At 51.5% G+C, this 25,125-nt stretch overlaps 1 protein-coding gene across 1 annotated transcript in view; it reads right to left on the reverse strand.

Annotated features, from left to right (window-relative positions):
- Nucleotides 1-570: 570 nt before the first annotated feature.
- Nucleotides 571-25,125, reverse strand: part of LOC120915707 (high affinity cGMP-specific 3',5'-cyclic phosphodiesterase 9A-like) — a 63,654-nt gene continuing 39,099 nt past the window's right edge. The window contains exons 9-17 of the mRNA XM_040326444.1: nt 25,017-25,103; nt 19,320-19,424; nt 17,755-17,837; nt 17,494-17,650; nt 15,088-15,201; nt 11,533-11,637; nt 8,285-8,413; nt 6,259-6,354; nt 571-918 (exon numbers count right to left, since the gene is read on the reverse strand). Of these exons, the coding sequence (XP_040182378.1) occupies nt 847-918; nt 6,259-6,354; nt 8,285-8,413; nt 11,533-11,637; nt 15,088-15,201; nt 17,494-17,650; nt 17,755-17,837; nt 19,320-19,424; nt 25,017-25,103 (948 nt within the window). The 3' untranslated portion in view covers nt 571-846. The remainder of the gene's footprint in view (nt 919-6,258; nt 6,355-8,284; nt 8,414-11,532; nt 11,638-15,087; nt 15,202-17,493; nt 17,651-17,754; nt 17,838-19,319; nt 19,425-25,016; nt 25,104-25,125) is intronic.

Consider the following 25,125-nt stretch of genomic DNA (forward strand, 5'->3'; position numbering starts at 1 on the left):
TCCACAGGAATGGGGGCAACTTTAGGGGTGCGCGCTATACGCGGGAGTGCGCTATACCCCGATAAATACGGTACTTTCCCCCCCCCCCTCACTGTTAGTATATCTCCCTTCTCCAACCCCCTACACAAAAATAAGCAGTTGACCCCGTGCTGCTCATCTTTGCCCGGATTTCGGCTGTAAAACGATCACATTCTGATTGGCTCAAAAAACACAAATCTCGCTGAAGTTCGCCATTCCAAAAAAAAAAACGACAAGAAAACAGAACTTTATAAAGTTTTATTAGTAATCAGAAGACGGGAAATTGCGGCGTGCGTTGTTCCGTAGCTTGCGTGAGACGAAGGGTCCTTCTCCAGCTGTTGGGTAATGAAATCTCCGGGAATGGCGCATTGTTGGGGGGAAGGCGCCGTACGCACACATGAAAAAGCTGAGCTTTCATTCAGTAAAAGCGATGATCTATTACCGCCCCGGCGCTGTTATTGTAACCCGGCGTTTAGGCGTTGAACGGCCTAATCCTTTTTTAATGACTCCCAGTGTATCCCCTCCCCCCCCACCCACTCAAAATCCCGAGTTACCCAAGACGTCCCCCCCCCCCTGCTGTTTTAAGGCACGCCCCGCTGGCGAAGGACGGAGACGCTGAAAGTGACGTGTTTAAGAAAACAGCCTCGGTGCCAATCCTCGCAGGACGGCTGGAAGAGGTCGTAGCGAAGTTATATTAATCATCCACTCGCTCCTACCGTTCCCGGCGGGGGGGGGAGGGGGGGCGATGACTCCGCCGCGCCTTTCGCCAGCCAGGTTTGCAGTCTCTTATTACACGTGGAAAAACAAAAATGGGAATTAGACGCGCGGCTAGGCCGTCTCCGAACTCCGCTTCCTTCTCCCGCCTGCGCTGGACAGCGCCTCCGTCTTCCTCTGCTGGACCTGCGGAGAGAAACGATTATTCAGAGAATGGTCTGATCCGCTTTTCATGGGGGACTTCCATGGGGGACTTCCATGGGGGACTTCCATGGGGGACTATCATGGGGGACTTCCATGGGGGACTTCCATGGGGGACTATCATGGGGGACTTCCATGGGGGACTATCATGGGGGACTTCCATGGGGGACTATCATGGGGGACTTCCATGGGGGACTTCTATGGGGGACCTCCATGGGGAACTTCCATGGGGGACTTCCATGGGGGTCTTTTATGGGGGACTTCCATGGGGGACCTCCATGGGGGACTTTCATGGGGAACTTCCATGGGGGACTTTCATGGGGAACCTCCATGGGGGACTTCCATGGGGAACCTCCATGGGGGACTTTCATGGGGAACTTCCATGGGGGACCTCCATGGGGGACTTTCATGGGGAACTTCCATGGGGGACTTTCATGTGGAACCTCCATGGGGAACCTCCATGGGGGACTTCCATGGGGAACCTCCATGGGGGACTTTCATGGGGAACTTCCATGGGGAACCTTCATGGGGGACTTTCATGGGGAACCTCCATGGGGGACTTTCATGTGGAACCTCCATGGGGAACCTCCATGGGGGACTTCCATGGGGAACTTCCATGGGGAACCTCCATGGGGGACTTCCATGGGGAACCTCCATGAGGGACTTTCATGGGGAATCTCCATGGGGGACTTCCATGGGGAACCTCCATGGGGGACTTCCACGGGGGACTTCCATGAGGGACCTCCAAGGGGGACTTCCACGGGGGACTTCCATGAGGGACCTCCAAGGGGGACTTCCATGGGGAACCTCCATGGGGGACTTTCATGGGGAACCTCCATGGGGGACTTCCATGGGGAACCTCCATGAGGGACTTTCATGGGGAATCTCCATGGGGGACTTCCATGGGGAACCTCCATGGGGGACTTCCACGGGGGACTTCCATGAGGGACCTCCAAGGGGGACTTCCACGGGGGACTTCCATGAGGGACCTCCAAGGGGGACTTCCATGGGGAACCTCCATGGGGGACTTTCATGGGGAACCTCCATGGGCAATTACCAATGTGACCGCCGCGTTTCCCACGGAGAACCTCACTTCTTCCCAGACCATTTATAGGGAAAAAAAAGGATATTTGCCATGAAGATAGTCAAAGTTATATAGCGGCCATGCTGGTTTATTGAGCGATGGGCACGGCGCTGCATTCTGCGCTCACTTGCGCTCGTTTTCCGGTCTGTGCTGAAAGATTACATGAAATCATTGAGTTTCCGAGACCCTTAGACCCCTTTCAGACGAGGAGGACCCCGTCCAGCGGATCCGCCTGCCCAGCGGGGGGGGATCTCTCCACTCACTGCCGGGACAAGGTCACCTAGAGCCCAGGGCGACCATGCCAACTACCCCCCCCCCCCCCCCCAACAAGATGTATGAACATTATGTGTCAGCAAACCCTCCCCAAAATAAAAATTGAGACTAATCTACATTCTTACCCTCTAAGCATAAATTCTCCCCCCCCCCCCCCCCCCATACAAATCCTCCCTAAGCAGGAACACGGATCTCTCTGTTCATACAGTGAGTCCATCCCCCACACAGTAAGAAAGCACCTCCTAGGGACACATTTAACCCTTTGATCGCCCCTGGTGTTAACTCCTTCTCAGCCACTGTCATTAGTACAGTGACAGTGCATATTTTTTAGCACTGATCACTGTATTAGTGTCACTGGTTGCCAAAAAAAAGTGTCAGTTAGGTGTGCGATTTGCCTGCCGCAATGTCGCAGTCCCGCTAAAAATCACCGGTCACCGCCATTACTAGTAAAAAAAAAAAACATAAAAATATTCCATAGTTTGTAGACCCTATGGCCCAGATTCACAAAGCACTTATGCCGACGTATAACAAGTTACGCCGACGTAAGTGCAAATGTGCGCCGTCGTATCTGTGCGCCAGACCCACAAACTAATATGCGCCTAAAAACAGGCTTTACGCCGCCGACGTATCTTGCACACGCCGGCGTAGGGTGGGCGCACATATGGGCTGGGCGCATGGTACTGCTCCCATTGATTAGCCATTCAAACATGCAAATGAGGGAAATACGCCGATTCACGAACGTGCGTGCGCCCGACGCAGGCTACGCAAGATGCGCGTAAGTTGTACGTCCGGCGTAGCGTTATTCCCCATAAAGGAGGTGCAACCTGGCAACACACATGCACAGGTCTGCACCAGGGAACACAAGCCGGCGTATTGTGCGTTGGACGTGTGTCTGGCTGGGCATACGTTATGTTCACGGCGTACGCAGTGATCCGGCGTAGCTTAGGCAGTTGTGCCGGCGTAATTGTAGGCAGGCACGGGGGGGTGTGCGCATGCGCAGTTCGTGATACGTACCTGTCTGGCGCTCGGCCTATCATTTGCATTGGGTCACGCCTCATTTGCATGGGTCACGCCCACTTCCACCTACGCCGGCGTACGCCTTCGTAACCCACGCCACACTGGCGCAGCGTTGGGAGCACTGGCTTGCTGAATTCAATGCTTGCCTCTCTGCGCTGTGTTGGCGTAGCATACGGCGGCGTAATGTGTGCCTTGCTCTCTGTGAATCTGGGCCTTTAACTTTTGCGCAAACCAATCAATGTACGCTTATTGGGATTTTTTTTATTTATGTTCTTACTATAAATATGTAGCAGAATACATATTGGCCTAAATTGATGAAGAAATTCGATTTTTTTTTTTGGTATTTTTATTGGATAGGTTTTATAGCAAAAAGTAAAACTTTTTTTTTTTCAAAATGGTCGGTCTTTTTTTGTTTGTAGCGCAAAAAATTAAAACCACCAAAATAAAGCTCTATTTGTGGGGGGATAAAGGGAGATAAATGTTGTTTGTTTGGGTGCAACATCTCAGGACCGCGCAATTGTCAGTTACAGTAACGCAGTGCCGTATCGCAAAAAATGGCCTGGTGATTAAGGGGGTAAAACCTTCCGGGGCCGAAGTGGTTAAAGTGGTGCAGTGCTAAATAACAAAAAATGCCGTAATCATAAAGGAAGGGGTGGGGGGTAAAACCTTTCCGGAGATGAAGTGGTTATTACATAGGGGCTATTTTGTTGATCAGCATTGCCTAGTAGTGTGCACAGTGTGAAAACAAAGCTAATGGTGCCATCTAGTGTTCGTTTTATAGAAAGCAAGGAATCAGAACTTTAAGGAGTAGGAGCTCCTTCTGCTAGAAATTGGTTCATTGTTTTAACACCTTTTTGTTTGTTTTTTGCATTTTTTTTTCTTTATTTTTAGTTTTGGATTTAGCAAGGAAGGATTAGAACAGTGGTGGTCAACTTCCTCAACATGGGAGGCCGGAAGTGCGGTCCTCTGCGTCACCAAAGGGCCACACATTAAATTCAATGAATATTCAGTATCAGGGGTCAAGTCCTGTGGAAAAAAGTGTGGGAAATCCCACCCAAGATCCACTCCCCCACCAAAAAAAAAAATTATCCACTCACATGCATATATATTTCAAAGTTACGTCGTTTGCGTAAGTCGTCCGTGAATGGGGCTGGATGTCATTTACGTTCACGTCGAAACCAATGACGTCCTTGCGGCGTACTTTGGAGCAATGCACACTGGGAAATTCCACGGACGGCAAAAACGTCAATTACGTCAGGTCACGGTAGTTTTACATAAAACACGCCCCCCTGATCCAAATTTGAATTAGGCGGGCTTACGCCGGCCGATTTACGCTACGCCGCCGCAACTTACGGAGCAAGTGCTTTGAGAATGCAGCACTTGCCCCTCTAAGTTGCGGAGGCGTAACGTAAATCGGATAAGTTACGCCTGGGCAAAGATATGCCGCTGACTGAGAATCTGGCCCAAAGTGCCTACACACTATTGGATATATTTATGGAATTTTGTTTAATTTTTATTTTCTTACTAGTAATGGCAGGAATCTGCGATTTTTAGCGCGACAGCGACATTGTGGCAGACAAAAAAAAAATTCCAATAAGCGTATATTGGTTTGTGCAAAAGTTATAGCACCTACAAACTATGGGATATGTTTATGGCATTTTTTTTTTTTGTTTGTTTACTAGTGGCGATTTTTAACGGGACTGCGACATCGCGGTGGACAAATCAGACACCTAACTGACATTTTTGAAACTTTTTTGGGAACCAGTAACATTACTACAATAATCGGTGCTAAAAAATATGCACTGTTACTGTACTAATGACACGGGCAGGAAAGGGGATAACATCAGGGGCGATCAAAGGGTTAAATGTGTCCCTGGGGGGTGGTTTCTAACTGTGTGGGGGAGGGACTGACTGGGAGAACACAGAGATCTGTGTTCCTGCTTAGCAGATACACAAGGGCCCAGATTCACAAAGGAGATACGCCGTCGTATCTCTGATTTCGGCCGGTCGTATCTATGCGCCTGATTCTTAGAATCAGTTACGCATAGATTTCTATTAGATCCGACCGGCGTAAGTCTGTTACGCCGTCGGATCTTAACTGCATATTTACGCTGGCCGCTAGGGGCGTGTACGCTGATTCACGCCTAGAAATATGTAAATCAGCTAGATACGCGAATTCACAAACGTACGCCCGGCCGACGCAGTACAGATACGCCGTTTACGTTAGGCTTTTCCCGGCGTAAAGTTACCCCTGCTATATGAGGCGTACATGCGGCGTACCAATGTTAAGTATGGACGTCGTTCCCGCGTCGAATTTTGAATATTGTACGTCGTTTGCGTAAGTCATCCGTGAATGGGGCTGGACGTAAAACCAATACGAAACCAATACGTCCTTGCGGCGTACTTTGGAGCAATGCACACTGGGATATTCCACGGACGGCGCATGCGCCGTTCGTAAAAAACGTCAATCACGTCGGGTCATGGTTATTTTACATAACACACGCCCACCTCTTCACAATTTGAATTAGGCGGGGCTTACGCCGGCCTATTTACGCTACGCCGCCGCAACTTTCTTTTGAGAATACGGCACTTGCCTGTAAAAGTTGCGGAGGGGTAACATAAATACGATACGTTTCGCCCGCACAAAGTTATGCGCATCTACGTGAATCCGGGCCAAGATCTCTATGTTTACCTCTATTAGCATGGCGATCTGCGTTATAGGTAGATCGCCGTTCTGTCTCTCTTGGGGTACGATCGGCGGGTCCCGGCGGAAATCCCGTCCCCTGGACCCACTGATTGGCTCCCCCTCTGGCCAATCAGCACGTGCACGCCTCTGGCGGCCGCACATGCACCAGCTACCTATTGCACGGAATGACGTACAAGTACCGAGGCAAGGCACCTAGGTAACCACATATAAAACAAATATGGTGATCATACAATGAAGGACTCACTTCTGCCATTGCTTCCTCCAGCTGCATGAGATCCTCATAGTGATCCCTGGCTTCCTGCAGAGGGCGCACCATCACCTCTTCTATGGGTGGGAAAAGCTGCCAAAAAAAAGCGACATATGGTTGTAGTGTGTAATGACAGAACAGGAATGAGGCTGGGTCAAATAAAGTGCTCCCTCTGGTGGTTAATGTACAAATCTATATATTTAGTATCCTAATAAAAACATGGAACAGCAAACATTTATACAAGTGTCGCATCAAAAATAACTGGAGGGTATATAATTAAACTCATGAAATATACTATACTTTTTTTCTCTTTAACCACTTAAAGGGCTGGGCCTATTTTTTAAATTCCGTGGGCCAGATTCAGAAAGGAGATACGACGGCGTATCTCTGAGTGTGCGGCGTCGTATCTATGCGCCTGATTCAGAGAATCAGTTACGCATAGATATCCCTAAGATCCGACCGGCGTAAGTGTCTTACACCGTCGTATCTTAGGCTGCATATTTACGCTGGCCGCTAGGTGGCGCTTCCGTATAGTTACGCAATGAATATGCTAATTAGGTTGATACGCCGATTCAGAAACGTACGTCCAGCCGGCGCATTTTTTTACGTCGTTTACGTTAGGCTTTTTCCGGCGTAAAGTTACCCCTGCCATATGAGGCGTAGCCAATGTTAAGTATGGACGTCGTTCCCGCGTCGAGAATAGGGCTGTACGTAAGTTACGTTCACGTCTAAAGCAATGACGACTTGCGGCGTAATTTCGAGCATGCGCACTGGGATTTTTTTCACGAACGACGCATGCGCCGTTCGTAAAATACGGCAAATACGTGGGGTCACAGTGAATTTACATAAAACACACCCACAGCATCCACATTTGAATTAGGCGGGCTTACGCCAACAAACATACGCTACGCTGCCGTAACTAAGGGCGCAAGTTCTTTCTGCATACGGAACTTGCGCCCTAAGTTACGGCGGCGTACCGTATCTGAGATACGTTACGGCGGCGTACCGTATCTGAGATACGTTACGTCGCGCCGACAGATACTGCAATGTATCTGAATCCAGCCCTGTGTTTACAAGTTAAAATCATTTTTTTTCTAACACCCGAGAGAATAAAATGGCGGTCGTTACAATACTTTCTATCACACCGTATTTGCGCATTGGTCTTACAAGCGCACCTTTTTTTTTGGAAAAAATATAATTAAAAAATAAGACAAGTGTAAAGAACTCCCAGGCATTATTTATTAATATATATATCAGGGGTTGACAAATTTGCTTGGAATCTAGGAGCCAGCTAAAAAAGTTAGGAGCCAGAAAACGCGCCCCGTCCCGACGAGCTCACGCGCAGAAGCGAACGCATACGTGAGCAGCGCCCGCATATGTAAACGGTGTTCAAACCACACATGTGAGGTATCGCCGCGATTGGTAGAGCGAGAGCAATAATTTTAGCCCTAGACCTCCTCTGTAACTCAAAACATGCAACCTGTAGAATTTTTTAAACATCGCCTATGGAGATTTTTAAGGGTAAAAGTTTGTCGCCATTCCACGAGCGGACGCAATTTTGAAGCGTGACATGTTGGGTATCAATTTACTCGGTGTAACATTATCTTTCACAATATAAAAAAAATTGGGCTAACCTTACTGTAGCCTTAAATTTTAATTAAAAAAAAAATATTTTTCCCCCAAAAAATGCGCTTGTATGACCGCTACGCAAATACGGTGTGACGTAAAGTATTGCAACAACCGCCATTTTATTGGGGGGTTCTGATGTTAATTTCATCAAGTAGGTTGTGCTTGTTGTTCCCTTCAAACATCGCATTTTTTTATTTGATCAGAGCCAGAAAAGACTTCATGCAAATCAACCTTCCCTATGCTCCAGAAAAGACATAGGAGCACAGGTAGGTTGGTTTGGGTGAGGTTGGGTTTGTGCCCGTGGCACCCTCGTTGGGAATTACGAATTTAGACAATCATATGAAAGAAATCAGTTTTATCCACCTAATCTGATCGGCGCACTTCTCTTGCATACCTTCATAATCGTCTCAAACAAGGGGAGCAGCACGAACTTGATGAACCCAATCTGGGCTTTGGGTTTGGTGACTTTATCTCGGTCCATAAAGGGCGTGACTGGAAGACCCTCAATTTTTTCACGATCGCTCTGAAAAAAGAAAAAAAAAAGATCATACTACTGATTCTAAATCTGATGCCCGATGACAGTGGGGTAGATTCAGATAGATTAGCGGATCATTAGATCCGCGTAATCTATCTGATTTACGATCCGCCTGCGCAAGTTTTTGAGGCTAGTGCTGTATTCAGAAAGCGCTTACCTCAAAACTTGCGGCGGCGTATCGTAAATCCCCCGGCGGAATTCAAATTCCGTGGCTAGGGGGCGTCTACAATTTAAATCAGGCGCGTCCCCGCGCCGATCCAACAGCGCATGCGCCGTCCGCGATTTTTCCCAGCGTGCATTGCTCCAAATGACGTCGCTAGGACGTCATTGGTTTCGGCGTGAGCGTAACTTGCGTCCGCCCGTATTCTGAATCGACTTACGCAAACGACGTAAAAATTCAAAACTCGGCGCGGGAACGACGGCCATACTTAACATAGGATACCCCTCACATAGCAGGGGTAACTATACGCCGGAAAAAGCCGAACGCAAGCGACGTAAAAAAAAAAACGACGGGCGGGCGTTCGTTTCTGAATCGGCGGAACTCCTCATTTGCATATTCGTTGCGTACAAAAAACGAAGCGCCACCTAGCGGCCAGCGGGAGATTGCAGCCTAAGATCCGACGGTGTAAGTCACTTACACCTGTCGGATCTTAGGCATATCTATGCGTAACTGATTCTATGAATCAGCCGCATAGATCCGACCGTCGCAACTCAGAGATACGACGGCGTATCAGGAGATACGCCGTCGTATCCTCCTTCTGAATCCCGGCCACGGTGTCTCGTATGACCCAATTATGAAAATCACTGTATTCTGTTTTTATGTGTTTTTACACAGCGCCCCAATTTTTTCTGGAATCAGGAGAGGATGGAGTCGCTCCTGAGACCTCTGCAATCTTCAACTTCAACTTGCAGGAGCTCACTTTTTCCCCATCCGCCATTTCTTTTTTTTTTTTTTTTCTTGTCAAATGTTGTTATTGAGATTTCAATAGGGGAACATAACTTGGGGGAGGAGAAAATAAAAAAGGAAATGTACTGAAATACATAAATTTATATATATATATGGGTTACATTTGCAGTACCTAGTACAACACATTTAATCAATACAATATATGCAGTTAACCTATAATTACCGTATTTATCGGGGTATACCGCGCGCCGGCGTATAACGTGCACCCCAAGCTTAGAAAGGTAAAAAAAGGAAAAAAAAAGAAAACTAAAATTTTTGCCCTGCGTCCATTGGCGGCCTTGTCCGGCGTCCGCGTGCGGCCTTGCGCGGGGTCCGTCCAGCCTTGTGGGTGTCCGTCTGCGGCTTCCTTGCGCGGGGTCCGTCTGCGGCTTTGGAGGTGTCCATCTGCGGCCTCCATCCAGGTGTCTTTCGCCGTCCAGCGTGTCCGTGAGTCCATCCTCACCTTGCCCGGGGTTGCAGCGGTGTTCGTTTTTTGGAATTGGCGCGAGCCGAGGGGAGCCGGATTTCCTGTGTGTTCGGCTCCTCTCTCGTGGCTGCGGGTGGAGCCGAGCGTGTGCGGTATACGCCGATAAATACGGTAATAAATACACACAGAAAATTAAGTGAGTACATAAACTAAGTAAGAAAAAATAGAAGATGTATTGATCCAACTATTTGTCAAGGAATTATTAGAATGTAATAGGACATGAAACCATAATAGAGTTATGAGTGAGTAACCCTAGAAAAAAAAAATATGTTAAATCGCCTTCGCGATTATCCTATCGGTAAACAAAAAAAAAAGGATAAAAAATAATGAGAAAAATAAAAAAAAAATGTAGATAATAAAAAATAATAAAGGGTACAGGAGAGGAGAAAGTCAAGAATATGAGAGAAATAATAAGCACCCGGGATGGTGGACTGACTCCTGGCATACATATACATATACTTTGAAAAATTGTAAAAGATTCTAGCTTGGTAACAACAAAGACTGGTCAAAATCGGCGGGGAGGTAATGTTTCACCCAAGGCTGCCCCATCCGCCATTTCTATCCACATTGTTTTCCTTTAACCACTTAAGACCCGGACCAAAATGCAGGTAAAGGACCAGGCCCCTTTTTGCGATTCAGCACTGCGTCGATTTAACTGACAATTGCGCGGTCGTGCGACGTAGCTCCCAAACAAAATTGGCATCCTTTTTTCCCCCACAAATAGAGCTTTCTTTTGGTGGTATTTGATCACCTCTGCGGTTTTTATTTTTTGCGCTATAAACAAAAATAGAGCGACAATTTTGAAAAAAATGCAATATTTTTTACTTTTTGCTATAGTAAATATCCCCCAAAAATATATAAAAAAACTATTTTTTTCCTCAGTTTAGGCTGATACGTATTCTTCTACATATTTTTTGTAAAAAAAAAAATCGCAATAAGCGTTTATCGATTGGTTTGCGCACAATTTATAGCGTTTACAAAATAGGGGATAGTTTTATTGCATTTTTATGAATTTTTTTTTTTTTGCTACTAATGGCGGCGATCATCGATTTTTTTCGTGACTGCGACATTATGGCGGACACTTCGGACAATTTTGACACAATTTTGGGACCATTGTCATTTTCACAGCAAAAAATGCATTAAAAATGCATTGTTTATTGTGAAAATGACAATTGCAGTTAACCACAAGGGGGCGCTGAAGGGGTTAAGTGTGACCTCATATGTGTTTCTAACTGTAGGGGGGTGTGGCTGTAGGTGTGACGTCATTGATTGTGATTCCCTATATAAGGGAACACACGATTGATGACAGCGCCACAGTGAAGAACGGGGAAGCCGTGTTTACACACACCTCTCCCCGTTCTTCAGCTCCGGGGACCGATCACGGGACTCCAGTGGCGATCGGGTCCGCGAGTCCCGCGGTCACGGAGCTTCGGACCGGGTCGCGGGCGCGCGCCCGCGAGCCACGGCTGGGCATTTAACAATCACGTACAGGTACGTGATTGTGCCCAGCCGTGCCATTCTGCCGACGTATATCGCGTTAGGCGGTCCTTAAGTGGTTAAGGAGATTTGTGATTGTGTCTTTGCATGTGACACGATGTGACATCCGGCTACACAGATATGGCCCAGTTCCCGATGCATGCAGAGTCCTTGGTGCAGCTTCTTGATTGAACTGACCTGCATAAAGTACTCCTCCAGCAGACAGTCCACCCAGGGCTCAGCCACCTCCGATGGACGCACCTCATTGGAGATATCGCAGCATTTTATCAGCATCATCTGGAGCTGAAGGGGAGGAAAGAGTGACATGGAATGTAAGAGGACCTCCATGATTAAACAGCTTCAACCCTTACAACAGGGGTGCTCAACCAGTGGCCCGGGGGCCACATGTGGCCCGCGGAGCCCTCTGATGTGGCCCGCGACCTCTGTTATTAAAGGTCAGTTTATTACTAAAAAATCAATATATCCATCTATCTATCTATCTTTTCCGCAGTGGTTACTGGGCTGCTTTAAAACTGATCCGAAGGTGCAGAGCAGTGCGCCTGCACTGAGCCATAGACTTATTATCTGCGAGTTTGGTGAGCACCAAACCTGCAGACTATAATAGAAGTCTATGGCAAAGTGCAGGAAAGCCAAAAAGGTACACTGCATTGCACCCGCGGTGTGGGCAAACCGCCGCGCATCAGTGTGAAAGCAGCCTTGGGCTTCAAGTCTGACTAATTGGACCCTTAATTCACCTCTAAGTAGTGGCAGACATAAACCAACTTGCATCCTACCTCCAATAGCTAAAAAGTAGAGTGGACCGTGTCAGTGTCCGCTCTGCATATGCAGAGCAGACAAGGACATGCCACCCACCCGCTCTGCTCATTGTGGCCCACGACCGGTTACCAAGTCGCTTAAGTGGCCCTCGCTCTTCAAAAGGTTGGGCACCCCTGCCTTACAAGGTCCTTCATAGAAGATTGCTTCTACTGCCAGCTTCCTTCAACACTGACCAGTCTAAGAACCTGCACTAGCTTCAGTATGCAAGCACCGTTCTCAACCCTGTCCTCAAGTACCCCCAACAGGCCATGCTTTGGGAATTTCTCTTATGCCGCGATGTGAGCTTTTGGTCGGAAATTGCGACCGTGTGTAGGCTCCATCGGACTTCTGTCGGAATTTCCGACAACAAAATTTGGGAGCTGGTTCTCAAATTTTCCGACAAGATCTTGCGTCCTAAGCAACCAATGACACACTCTGCAGCCGCGCTCAGCAAGATGCAACTCCCTCTGTGCAGGGCTGCTTCACCTACGAGCTCCGCCCCCCCACGACTCCAGCTCCCACTTCCTGGCTCCTGGCAGCTGCCCCCCCTGTACTGTAGGAGGGACCCATAGAAATCTGCATACAGGGGACACAGTGACAGGAGAAGCACAGTCATAGGAAAACAGTGACAGGGGAGCACAGTGATGGGGACACAGTGACAGGAGGAGCACAGTGATGGGGACACAGTGACAGGGAGCACAGTTATGGGGACACGGTGACAGGGGGAGCACAGTGATGGGGACACGGTGACAGGGGGAGCACAGTGATGGGGACACAGTGACAGGGGGAGCACAGTAATGGGGACACAGTGACAGGGGAGCACAGTCATAGGAAAACAGTGACAGGAGGAGCACAGTGATGGGGACACAGTGACAGGAGGAGCACAGTGATGGGGACACAGTGACAGGGAGCACAGTTATGGGGACACGGTGACAGGGGGAGCACAGTGATGGGGACACGGTGACAGGGGGAGCACAGTGATGGGGACACAGTGACAGGGGGAGCACAGTAATGGGGACACAGTGACAGGGGAGCACAGCGATGGGGACACAGTGACAGAAGGAGCACAGTGATGGGGACACAGTGACAGGGGAGCACAGTGATGGGGACACAGTGACGGGGGAGCACAGTGATGGGGACACAGTGACAGGAGGAGCACAGTGATGGGGACACAGTGACAGGGGGAGCACAGTGATGGGGACAAAGTGACAGGAGGAGCACAGTGATGGGGACAAAGTGACAGGGGAGCACAGTGATGGGGACACAGTGACGGGGGAGCACAGTGATGGGGACACAGTGACGGGGGAGCACAGTGATGGGAACACAGTGACAGGAGGAGAACAGTGATGGGGACACAGTGACAGGGGGAGTACAGTGATGGGGACACAGTGACAGGAGGAGCACAGTGATGGGGACACAGTGGGCCAGATTCCCATAGAATTGCGGCGGCGTAACGTATGTCATTTACACTACGCCGCCACAACTTTCTGGAGCAAGTGCCGTATTCTCCAAGCACTTGCTCTGTAATTTGCGGCAGGGTAGTGTAAATGGCCCGGCATATGGCCGCGTAATTCAAAGGGGGCGGCTTGTATTCAAATTAAGCGCGCCCCCGCACCAATCGAACTGCGCATTCGCCGGTCGGAAAAATAGCCCAGTGCGCATGCTCCAGCTCACGACGGAAAACGTCAATGACGCCAAAGTGAGCGTCATTGACGTAAAGTCGTATTCGCGGACGACTTAGTAAAACGACGTAACCGACGGAAAAAGATGACGCTGACCCGATACGCCAAAGTGAGCATCATTGACGTAAAGTCGTATTCGCGGACGACTTAGTAAAACGACGTAACCGACGGAAAAAGATGACGCTGACCCTGATACTTAACATGGCATACGGCGGACTGGCGTAAGGTTACCCCTTATATAGCAGGGGTAACCTTACGCTTACATAAAAACGACGTAAACGACGACTACGCGGCGCAAATTCGTTCGGGAGTCGGCGTATCAGGCTCATTTGCATAGACAGGAGGAGTACAGTGATGGGGACACAGTGGCGGGAGGAGCACAGTGATGGGGACACAGTGGAAGGAGGAGCACAGTGATGGGGACACAGTGAAAGGAGGAGAACAGTGATGGGGACACATTGACAGGGGAGCACAGTGATGGGGACACAGTGAAAGGAGGAGCACAGTGATGTGGACATAGTGACAGGGGGAGAACAGTGATGGGGACACAGTGACGGGGGAGCACAGTGATGTGGACACAGTGACAGGGGGAGCACAGTGATGGGGACACAGTGACAGGAGGAGCACAGTGATGGGGACACAGTGACTGGGAAGCACAGTGATGGGGACACAGTGACAGGGACACAGTGAAAGGAGGAGCACAGTGATGTGGACACAGTGACGGGAGGAGAACAGTGATGGGGACACAGTGACGGGAGAACAGTGATGGGGACACAGTGACAAGGGGAGCACAGTGATGGGGACACAGTGACAGGAGGAGCACAGTGATGGGGACACAGTGACAGGGAGAACAGTGATGGGGACACGGTAAAAGGGGGAGCACAGTTATGGGGACACGGTGACAGGGGGAGCACAGTGATGGGGACACAGTGACAGGAAGAGCACAGTGATGGGAACACAGTGACAGGAGGAGAACAGTGATGGGGACACAATGACAGGGGGAGTACAGTGATGGGGACACAGTGACAGGAGGAGCACAGTGATGGGGACACAGTGACAGGAGGAGCACAGTGATGGGGACACAGTGAAAGGAGGAGCACAGTGATGGGGACACAGTGACGGGGGAGCACAGTGATGGGGACACAGTGACAGGAGGAGAACAGTGATGGGGACACAGTGGCGGGAGGAGCACAGTGATGGGGACACAGTGACGGGGACACAGTGAAAATAAAATCAGCATCTCCATAAAACTCACAGTTTTCACATGGTCCTCATTGGAGAAGTCAAAGTTGGGCACAGTCTGTTTAAAGGACTCCAGAATATCTCCATGTTTTGCCATGTCTGTTGCTAGAATCAGACGGATGATTGCCTGCCAGGAAGGGAATGCATGAGAGGTTAGAAAGTTATCCGATTTGTATTAAAGCGGATCTTTGCCTGACACATGACATGTTGCCTACCATCCACCCCTTCTCCCCTCCGCTGCACAATTGGGCATTCTTTTTTTCCCTTCAATTTCTTTTCATATAATAAAGCTCTGGTCTGCTAATTCTTCCCATTCAGGTATCACCGGCTGTTGCTGTCCCAGACAGAGTGAATTTCGTATCCCTCCACCTGTGGCGGGAGTTGGCGCTATAAAGAAAGCATCGCCTTATGCTGCTCTGCTCCCCAGCCGCTTGCTTCCTCTACCGCCGGCTTCATTTACAACACTGATACCCCGGGATGGCGGATTGGCAAACCATGATCTGGGTTTACCATCCCAGAGCAGGAGGTCCCGGGTCACATCAGAAGGCTCTAGGATGGCAGATTGGCAACCTATGATCTTGGCTCGTCAACCGGCCATCCCAGAGCAGGAGGTCCCGGCTCTAGGATGGCAGATTGGCAACCTATGATCTTGGCTCGTCAACCGGCCATCCCAGAGCAGGAGGTCGTGGGCCACATCAGAAGGCTCCGTGGACCACATGACATGAATGATGTGCACTTTGCCCGTTCTGCCTCCTGGGATATAGGGCGTCACATATCCCAGGAGGCATAGTCCTTCTTTGGGGGGACCAGGAGGGCACATCATCGGGAAGCCACCAGCTTAACTTGAACCCATGGCAAACCATTATGTGGGCTTGCCAACTCTCCATTCCCAGAGCAGGAGGTCCCGGGCCACACCAGAAGGCTCTGGGATGGTTAATTGGCAAACCTCTGATCTTGGCTCGCCAACCGGCCATCCGAGAGCAGGAGGTCGTGGGCCACATCAGAAGGCTCCGTGGACCACATGACCTAGGCGAATGATGTGCACTTTGCCTGTTCTGCCTCCTGGGATATAGGGCGTCACATATCCCAGGAGGCATAGTCCTTCATTGGGGGGACCAGGAGGGCACATAATCGGGAAGCCACCAGATTAACTTAACCCATGGCAAACCATTATGTGGGCTTGCCAACCCGCCATCCCAGAGCAGGAGGTCCCGGGCCACACCAGAAGGCTCTGGGATGATTAATTGGCAACCCATGATGCGGGCTTGCCAACCAGCCATCCCAGAGCAGGAGGTCCCGGGCCACACCAGAAGGCTCTGGGATGATTAATTGACAACCCATGATCTGGGCTTGCCAACCCGCCATCCCAGAACAGGAGGTCGCGGGCCACATCAGAAGGCTCCGCGGACCACTGGCTGGGCACCCCTGACCTAGGCAAATGATGTGCACTTTGCCCGTTCTGCCTCCTGGGATATAGGACGTCACATATCCCAGGAGGCATATCATTGGGAAATGAGGAGGAGGGGCCAGACGGGCACATCTTCGGGAAGCCACCAGCTTAACTTGAAAGAGCCGACAGCTTGCCGATGACAGCGCAGGACCAAGGGGGGTGCAGAAAAGAAGAAGATCTCAGCAGGACAACACTGGATCCACTGGGCAGGTGAGTACCTTAAATGCGCAGGACCTGCAGGTAAGTTGGGGTTGAAAAAAAAAAAAAAAAGGGGGGGGGGGCGTGAAGATCCGCTTTAAAGGCATGACCTACATTCACATTAAATTAGTATATTATACAGCCTCATACTAAAATAAGGTGGGATTGTCTACTATGGGTTCCACCGTGCATTTCCTCCCTCCGCCTCCTCGGTATCCAATCAGATCGCCTGTCCTTTCAGCCAATCGGGTGACCGGTCAGGATCAGTGTGACATAAGCAAATAATAATTTGCTAGTGTAACACACAACTGGGTGGGCTCGGTTTGCAGTGCTCTGCGTCCTGAGCCCACCCTATTTTGAAGCCTATCACATGCTTCAACCCCCCCCCCCCCATTGAAATCCATGTATCCGGCATTCTGCATGGGGGCCAGATGCATGGATACGGGGGCGGCGCCCTGCGCCCTAAATGGATGGGGCCTCCCCTACTCTGCCTGTTTGTGTCTTAGTCAGACCCAATTACTGTGTAGCTCTCACCTGCACATGATTGCATAGCCCCCCCCCCCCCGCTTCTCAATCTCAGGCGGCAGAACCCATGCCTGAAGCTGTGTAAGGGGCCCCATAATTCCTGATGGCACTTGACACTGTGTGACCGGAAGAGGAAATTGCTTTGTCCCTTTGCCAAATAGGGACAAGCTAGTTGAATGAATACATGGACATGTGATAGATCCTTTTTAGCGAGACCCCCCCTCAGGCTCCTGCTATATACCTCACCTGTCGGATCTGTTTGAAGGCTTCGGGGGACACGTTGGAGAAGATGTTATTTTCTGGTTGCGCCAGGATTTGGAACGCCACGGCGCAGTGATGGTTCTCCAGGGGCGATACATCGTTATAGCGGATTGCCAGCTCCGTGTGGGCATTGATCTGGTATCTTGTGTGGGCAAGATTTACAAAACAGTTATTGATCTATTTGGAGTAACGAGGGTGTGTTCATATTTCTATAATCTCAGCCGGAGGGAAAGAACTACAACTCACGTATTGTTGTACCCGGGGTGGTCCAGATCGTGACACACAGCGGCCGTCATTAGGACTCCCAACTGTAAAAGCGTCATCCGCTCCTAAATGAGAAAGGGAAATTGTTACTTTAATGAACGTGCAATACACAATTACAGGGCCGGCTCCAGCAGAAGGGAGTTTAGGTGGCCGCCTTAGGGCACCTGGAGGGGCGTTAAAGCTGGGGGGTCCTCAAGAAGTGCGGTAGCAGAAACATTCCTCCAGTCCAATGAAGAAAATCGCAACTAATCTGGAGCATGTGAGATGAGGGGATGAAGGGGAGGAGCCGGGCGAGACCAGGGGGAGTGGTCAGCAGGCACAGGAGTGGGCATGGCGGTATCTTCTGTGGTTCTAAAGCCTGCCGCATGTACATCATAAAGACCGGAGAAATAGATGGTATATGGGGACAGAGAAGGAGACATAGGAACAGAGCAAGGAAAAAGGAGAGATGGTAGTAGTCAGAGATGGGGACACCTGCTCTGTGGGGACACTGATGGGGACGCCTGCTCTGGGGACACTGATGGGAACGCCTGCTCCGTTGGGACACTGATGGGGATGCCTGCTCCATGGGGACACTGATGGGGATGCCTGCTCCGTGGGGACACTGATGGGGATGCCTGTTCCGTGGGGACACTGATGGGGATGCCTGTTCCGTGGGGACACCTGCTCCGTAGGGACACTGATGGGGACGCCTGCTCCGTGGGGACACTGATGGGGACGCCTGCTCCGTGGGGACACTGATGGGGACGCCTGCTCCGTGGGGACACTGATGGGGACGCCTGCTCCGTGGGGACACTGATGGGGATGCCTTCTCTGTGGGGACACTGATGGGGACACGCCTGCTCCATGGGACACTGATGGGGATGCCTGCTCTGTGGGGACACTGATGGGGACACGCCTGCTCCATGGGACACTGATGGGGATGCCTTCTCTGTGGGGACACTGATGGGGATGCCTGCTCCGTGGGGACACTGATGGGGATGCCTGCTCCATGGGGACACTGATGGGTACGCCTGCTCTGTAGGGACACTGATGGGGACGCCTGCTCTTTAGGGACACTGATGGGGACGCCTGCCCTGTAGGGACACTGATGGTGACGCCTGCTCTGTAGGGACACTGATGGGGACGCCTGCTCCGTGGGGACACTGATGGGGATGCCTTCTCTGTGGGGACACTGATGGGGACACGCCTGCTCCATGGGACACTGATGGGGATGCCTTCTCTGTGGGGACACTGATGGGGACGCCTGCTCCGTGGGGACACTGATGGGGATGCCTGCTCCGTGGGGACACTGATGGGGACACCTGCTCTGTAGGGACACTGATGAAGACGCCTGCTCCATGGGACACTGATGGGGACACCTGCTCTGTAGGGACACTGATGGGACACAATATTGAACCCTATGGACTAAGACTGGGATGTCATGAGTGTGTAAAGGCAGGCGTCCCAATACTTTTGGCAATATAGTATATATCTCATCTGCTGTTTGTTGGTGGCATGCAATCCATATACAGTAAAAAATAAGAGAGGGAATTTGTATACTGAACCTGTAACTGGCAGAGGTGAATCATTCCATACATCATCTGGGTCACACAGAAGCAATGGCGGAAGTTGTGGAAGGGATTGCTCCTGTAGTTCTCTTGGATACACAACTAATACATAATACATAACTAAAGCAGATCAGCAAAAACATAGAAACGTACAAAGATCGCATGATAAGTTTATTTAATTTCTTACAGGTATTTATGCAATGCACAGACCCAGATTCAGTAAGCAATTGCGCCTGCGTAACCATAGTTATGCAGCGCAATTGCTGACTTGCACCGGCGTAACGAGTTCTCCTGATTCAGAGAACTCGTTACGCCGACTGCAGCCTAAAATCTGCGTGGCATAAGGCTCTTATGCCACGCAGATTTTAGGCTGCATTCTTGCGATGCCCGCTAGGGGGCGCTCCCATTGTGGTCAGCGTATAGTATGCAAATTGCATACTAACACCGATTCACAATGTTGCGCGCCCCCTGCGTACGCAAGTTACGTCGTTTCCGTACGGCGTGTTTAGCGTAAGGCTGCCCGTTCTAATAGCAGGGGCAGCCAATGCTAAACTATACCCGTCGTTCCCGCGTCGCGACATTCGAATTTTACGTTGTTTGCGTAAGTGAATCGTGAATGGTGCTGGACGCCATTCACGTTCACTTTGAAGCAAATGACGTCCTTGCGACGTCATTTGCCGCAATGCACGTCGGGAAAGTTTCCCGACGGAGCATGCGCTCTACGCTCGGCGCGGGAGCGCGCCTAATTTAAATCATTCCCGCCCCCGGCGGGATCATTTACATTGCGCGCGCTTACGCCGGGCAATTTTGCCGGCGCGCCCTCGCAATTTACGGAGCTACTGCTCCGTGAATCGAGGGCAGCGCAAAATATTTCCGGGGGCGCAGGGCAAAATCGTTGCCCTGCGCCTCCGCAAATAGAGCGCAATTCTTTCTGAATCCGGGCCACTGAGCTTTCCATTCCGCACATTCACCCCCCAGTCTCTACCCTCATGAAGCTTATAACTGAAGGTATCACAATCATAAATACACACACTAGGGCCAGGGCCGTCTTAATAGCATCATGGGCCCCTGGGCAAGGTAATGCTCTGGGGCCCCTACAATGGAGACAGTGCAGGTAAACAGACATCAAGTAGGTAGGAGGCAGACTGCCTCCCCTGTGTATCTATCACTCTCAGTGCCACCATGGGGCCCCCAATTACGAGGCAGCGTGGGCTCAATGACTAGCTGCTTTGGGGAAAGTGCAGGGGCCCCCCATGCAGTTGGGGTTCCTAGGCAGTGCCCAGGTGTGCCCTCTCATTAAGACAGCCCTGACTAGGGCCAATTTAGATGGGAGCCAATCAATCTACCAGCATAACCCACAGTAAGAATGAAAAGTCAGCAACTACAAATTACCAATGATGGGCCACTATTCCTCTTATGAACACCATCGGTGGGGCACTATTTCTCCCAATAACACCAATAATGGGGCACTATTCCTCTCGCTGACACCAATAACGGGGCACTATTCCTCTTACTTACATCAACGATGGGGCACTATTCTTCTCAAGGACACCAATTATTGGGCACTATTCCTCTCACTGACACCAACGATGGGTAACTTTTCCTCTTATGGACACCAATAATGAGGCACTATTCCTCCCACTGACACCAATAATAGGGTACTATTCCTCTTACTTACATCAATGGTGGGGCACTATTTTGCTAACGGGCACCAATGATGGGGTACTATTCCTCTCACGGACACCAATATTGTGGCACTATTCCTCTTTCTTAGATCATTGATGGGGCACTATTTCACTAACGGGCACCAATGTTGGGGCACTATTATTCTCAAGGACACCAATGTTGGAGCACTATTCCTCCTACTGACACCAATGATGGGGCACTATTCCTCTCAAGGACACCAATTATTGGGCAGTATTCCTCCTACTGACACCAATGATGGGGCACTATTCTTCTCAAGTACACCAATTATTGGGCACTATTCCCCCCACTGACACAAATAATAGGGGTACTATTCCTCCTACTTACACCAATGATGGAGCACTATTTCTCTAACGGGCACCAATGTTGGGGCACTATTCCTTTTACTGACACCAATGATGGGGCACTATACCTCTGACTGACACCAATGATGGGGCACTATTCCTCTCACAGACACTAACAAGGGGGCACTATTCCTCTCATTGACATCAATGATGGGCATTGTTCACTGCCACTGACGCCAGGACAGTAAACTGGCCCTTTGTTCAGACAGTCCGGAGACCTCAGACAGTCCGCAGACCTCAGACAGTCCGGAGACCTCAGACAGTGCGGAGACCTCAGACAGTCCGCAGACCTCAGACAGTCCGGAGACCTCAGACAGTGCGGAGACCTCAGACAGTGCAGAGACCTCAGACAGTCCGGAGACCTCAGACAGTCCGGAGACCTCAGACAGTCCGGAGACCTCAGACAGTCCGGAGACCTCAGACAGTCCGGAGACCTCAGACAGTGCGGAGACCTCAGACAGTGCGGAGACCTCAGACAGTCCGGAGACCTCAGACAGTGCGGAGACCTCAGACAGTCCGCAGACCTCAGACAGTCCGGAGACCTCAGACAGTGCGGAGACCTCAGACAGTCCGCAGACCTCAGACAGTCCGCAGACCTCAGACAGTCCGGAGACCTCAGACAGTGCGGAGACCTCAGACAGTCCGCAGACCTCAGACAGTCCGGAGACCTCAGACAGTGCGGAGACCTCAGACAGTCCGCAGACCTCAGACAGTCCGGAGACCTCAGACAGTGCGGAGACCTCAGACAGTCCGGAGACCTCAGACAGTCCGCAGACCTCAGACAGTCCGGAGACCTCAGACAGTCCGGAGACCTCAGACAGTGCGGAGACCTCAGACAGTCCGGAGACCTCAGACAGTCCGGAGACCTCAGACAGTCCGGAGACCTCAGACAGTGTGGAGACCTCAGACAGTGCGGAGACCTCAGACAGTCCGCAGACCTCAGACAGTCCGGAGACCTCAGACAGTGTGGAGACCTCAGACAGTCCGGAGACCTCAGACAGGACAGTCCGGAGACCTCAGACAGATCTGGAGACCTCAGACAGTGCGGAGACCTCAGACAGTGCGGAGACCTCAGACAGTCCAGAGACCTCAGACAGTGCGGAGACCTCAGACAGTGCGGAGACCTCAGACAGTCCGGAGACCTCAGACAGTCCGGAGACCTCAGACAGTGCGGAGACCTCAGACAGTCCGGAGACCTCAGACAGTCCGCAGACCTCAGACAGTGCGGAGACCTCAGACAGTGCGGAGACCTCAGACAGTTCGGAGACCTCAGACAGTCCGCAGACCTCAGACAGTCCGGAGACCTCAGACAGTCCGCAGACCTCAGACAGTCCGCAGACCTCAGACAGTCCGGAGACCTCAGACAGTCCGGAGACCTCAGACAGTGCGGAGACCTCAGACAGTCCGCAGACCTCAGACAGTCCGGAGACCTCAGACAGTCCGGAGACCTCAGACAGTGCAGAGACCTCAGACAGTCCGGAGACCTCAGACAGTCCGGAGACCTCAGACAGTCCGCAGACCTCAGACAGTCCGCAGACCTCAGACAGTCCGGAGACCTCAGACACTGCGGAGACCTCAGACAGTCCGGAGACCTCAGACAGTCCGGAGACCTCAGACAGTCCGCAGACCTCAGACAGTCCGGAGACCTCAGACAGTGCGGAGACCTCAGACAGTCCGGAGACCTCAGACAGTCCGCAGACCTCAGACAGTCCGGAGACCTCAGACAGTGCGGAGACCTCAGACAGTGCGGAGACCTCAGACAGTGCGGAGACCTCAGACAGTCCGGAGACCTCAGACAGTCCGGAGACCTCAGACAGTGCGGAGACCTCAGACAGTGCGGAGACCTCAGACAGTGCGGAGACCTCAGACAGTCCGGAGACCTCAGACAGTCCGCAGACCTCAGACAGTCCGGAGACCTCAGACAGTGCGGAGACCTCAGACAGTCCGGAGACCTCAGACAGTCCGCAGACCTCAGACAGTCCGGAGACCTCAGACAGTCCGGAGACCTGAGACAGTGCGGAGACCTCAGACAGTGCGGAGACCTGAGACAGTCCGGAGACCTCAGACAGCCTGGAGACCTCAGACAGTCCGCAGACCTCAGACAGACCAGAGACCTCAGACAGTCCGGAGACCTCAGACAGTCCGGAGACCTCAGACAGTCCGCAGACCTCAGACAGTCCGGAGACCTCAGACAGACCTCAGACAGACCAGAGACCTCAGACAGTGCGGAGACCTCAGACAGTCCGGAGACCTCAGACAGTGCGGAGACCTCAGACAGTCCGGAGACCTCAGACAGTCCGCAGACCTCAGGCAGTCCGGAGACCTCAGACAGTGCGGAGACCTCAGACAGTGCGGAGACCTCAGACAGTCCGGAGACCTCAGACAGTCCGGAGACCTCAGACAGTCCGGAGACCTCAGACAGTGCGGAGACCTCAGACAGTGCGGAGACCTCAGACAGTCCGGAGACCTCAGACAGTGCGGAGACCTCAGACAGTGCGGAGACCTCAGACAGTCCGGAGACCTCAGACAGTCCGGAGACCTCAGACAGTGCGGAGACCTCAGACAGTGCGGAGACCTCAGACAGTGCGGAGACCTCAGACAGTTCGGAGACCTCAGACAGTCCGCAGACCTCAGACAGCTCCGGAGACCTCAGACAGTCCGCAGACCTCAGACAGTGCGGAGACCTCAGACAGTGCGGAGACCTCAGACAGTCCGGAGACCTCAGACAGTCCGCAGACCTCAGACAGTCCAGAGACCTCAGACAGTGCGGAGACCTCAGACAGTGCGGAGACCTCAGACAGTGCGGAGACCTCAGACAGTTCGGAGACCTCAGACAGTCCGCAGACCTCAGACAGTCCGGAGACCTCAGACAGTGCGGAGACCTCAGACAGTGCGGAGACCTCAGACAGTCCGGAGACCTCAGACAGTCCGCAGACCTCAGACAGCTCCGGAGACCTCAGACAGCTCCGGAGACCTCAGACAGTCCAGAGACCTCAGACAGTGCGGAGACCTCAGACAGTCCGGAGACCTCAGACAGTCCGGAGACCTCAGACAGTGCGGAGACCTCAGACAGTGCGGAGACCTCAGACAGTGCGGAGACCTCAGACAGTCCGGAGACCTCAGACAGTCCGCAGACCTCAGACAGCTCCGGAGACCTCAGACAGTGCGGAGACCTCAGACAGTCCGCAGACCTCAGACAGTGCGGAGACCTCAGACAGTCCGCAGACCTCAGACAGTGCGGAGACCTCAGACAGTCCGGAGACCTCAGACAGTCCGGAGACCTCAGACAGTGCGGAGACCTCAGACAGTCCGGAGACCTCAGACAGTCCGCAGACCTCAGACAGTGCGGAGACCTCAGACAGTCCGGAGACCTCAGACAGTGCGGAGACCTCAGACAGTGCGGAGACCTCAGACAGTCCGCAGACCTCAGACAGTCCGGAGACCTCAGACAGCTCCGGAGACCTCAGACAGCTCCGGAGACCTCAGACAGTCCGGAGACCTCAGACAGCCTGGAGACCTCAGACAGTCCGGAGACCTCAGACAGTCCGGAGACCTCAGACATACATCATCCTAATGGAAGAGATAACTGACTGCAAATGTTCAGATCACATCAAGAAAAGAAGGAAAACCTTTTGGGGTCACCTACCAACCAGCGTTTTAGAGTGATGGGGTTCATGTTAAACTCTTGCACAAGTCCAAGCTCATGATACATAAACTCCAAGCAGCTCAACATCTGTGTGGAGAAAACAGAGGGA

Source organism: Rana temporaria, chromosome 10, assembly GCF_905171775.1.
Source record: "Rana temporaria chromosome 10, aRanTem1.1, whole genome shotgun sequence".
Taxonomy (NCBI): Eukaryota; Metazoa; Chordata; class Amphibia; order Anura; family Ranidae; genus Rana; species Rana temporaria.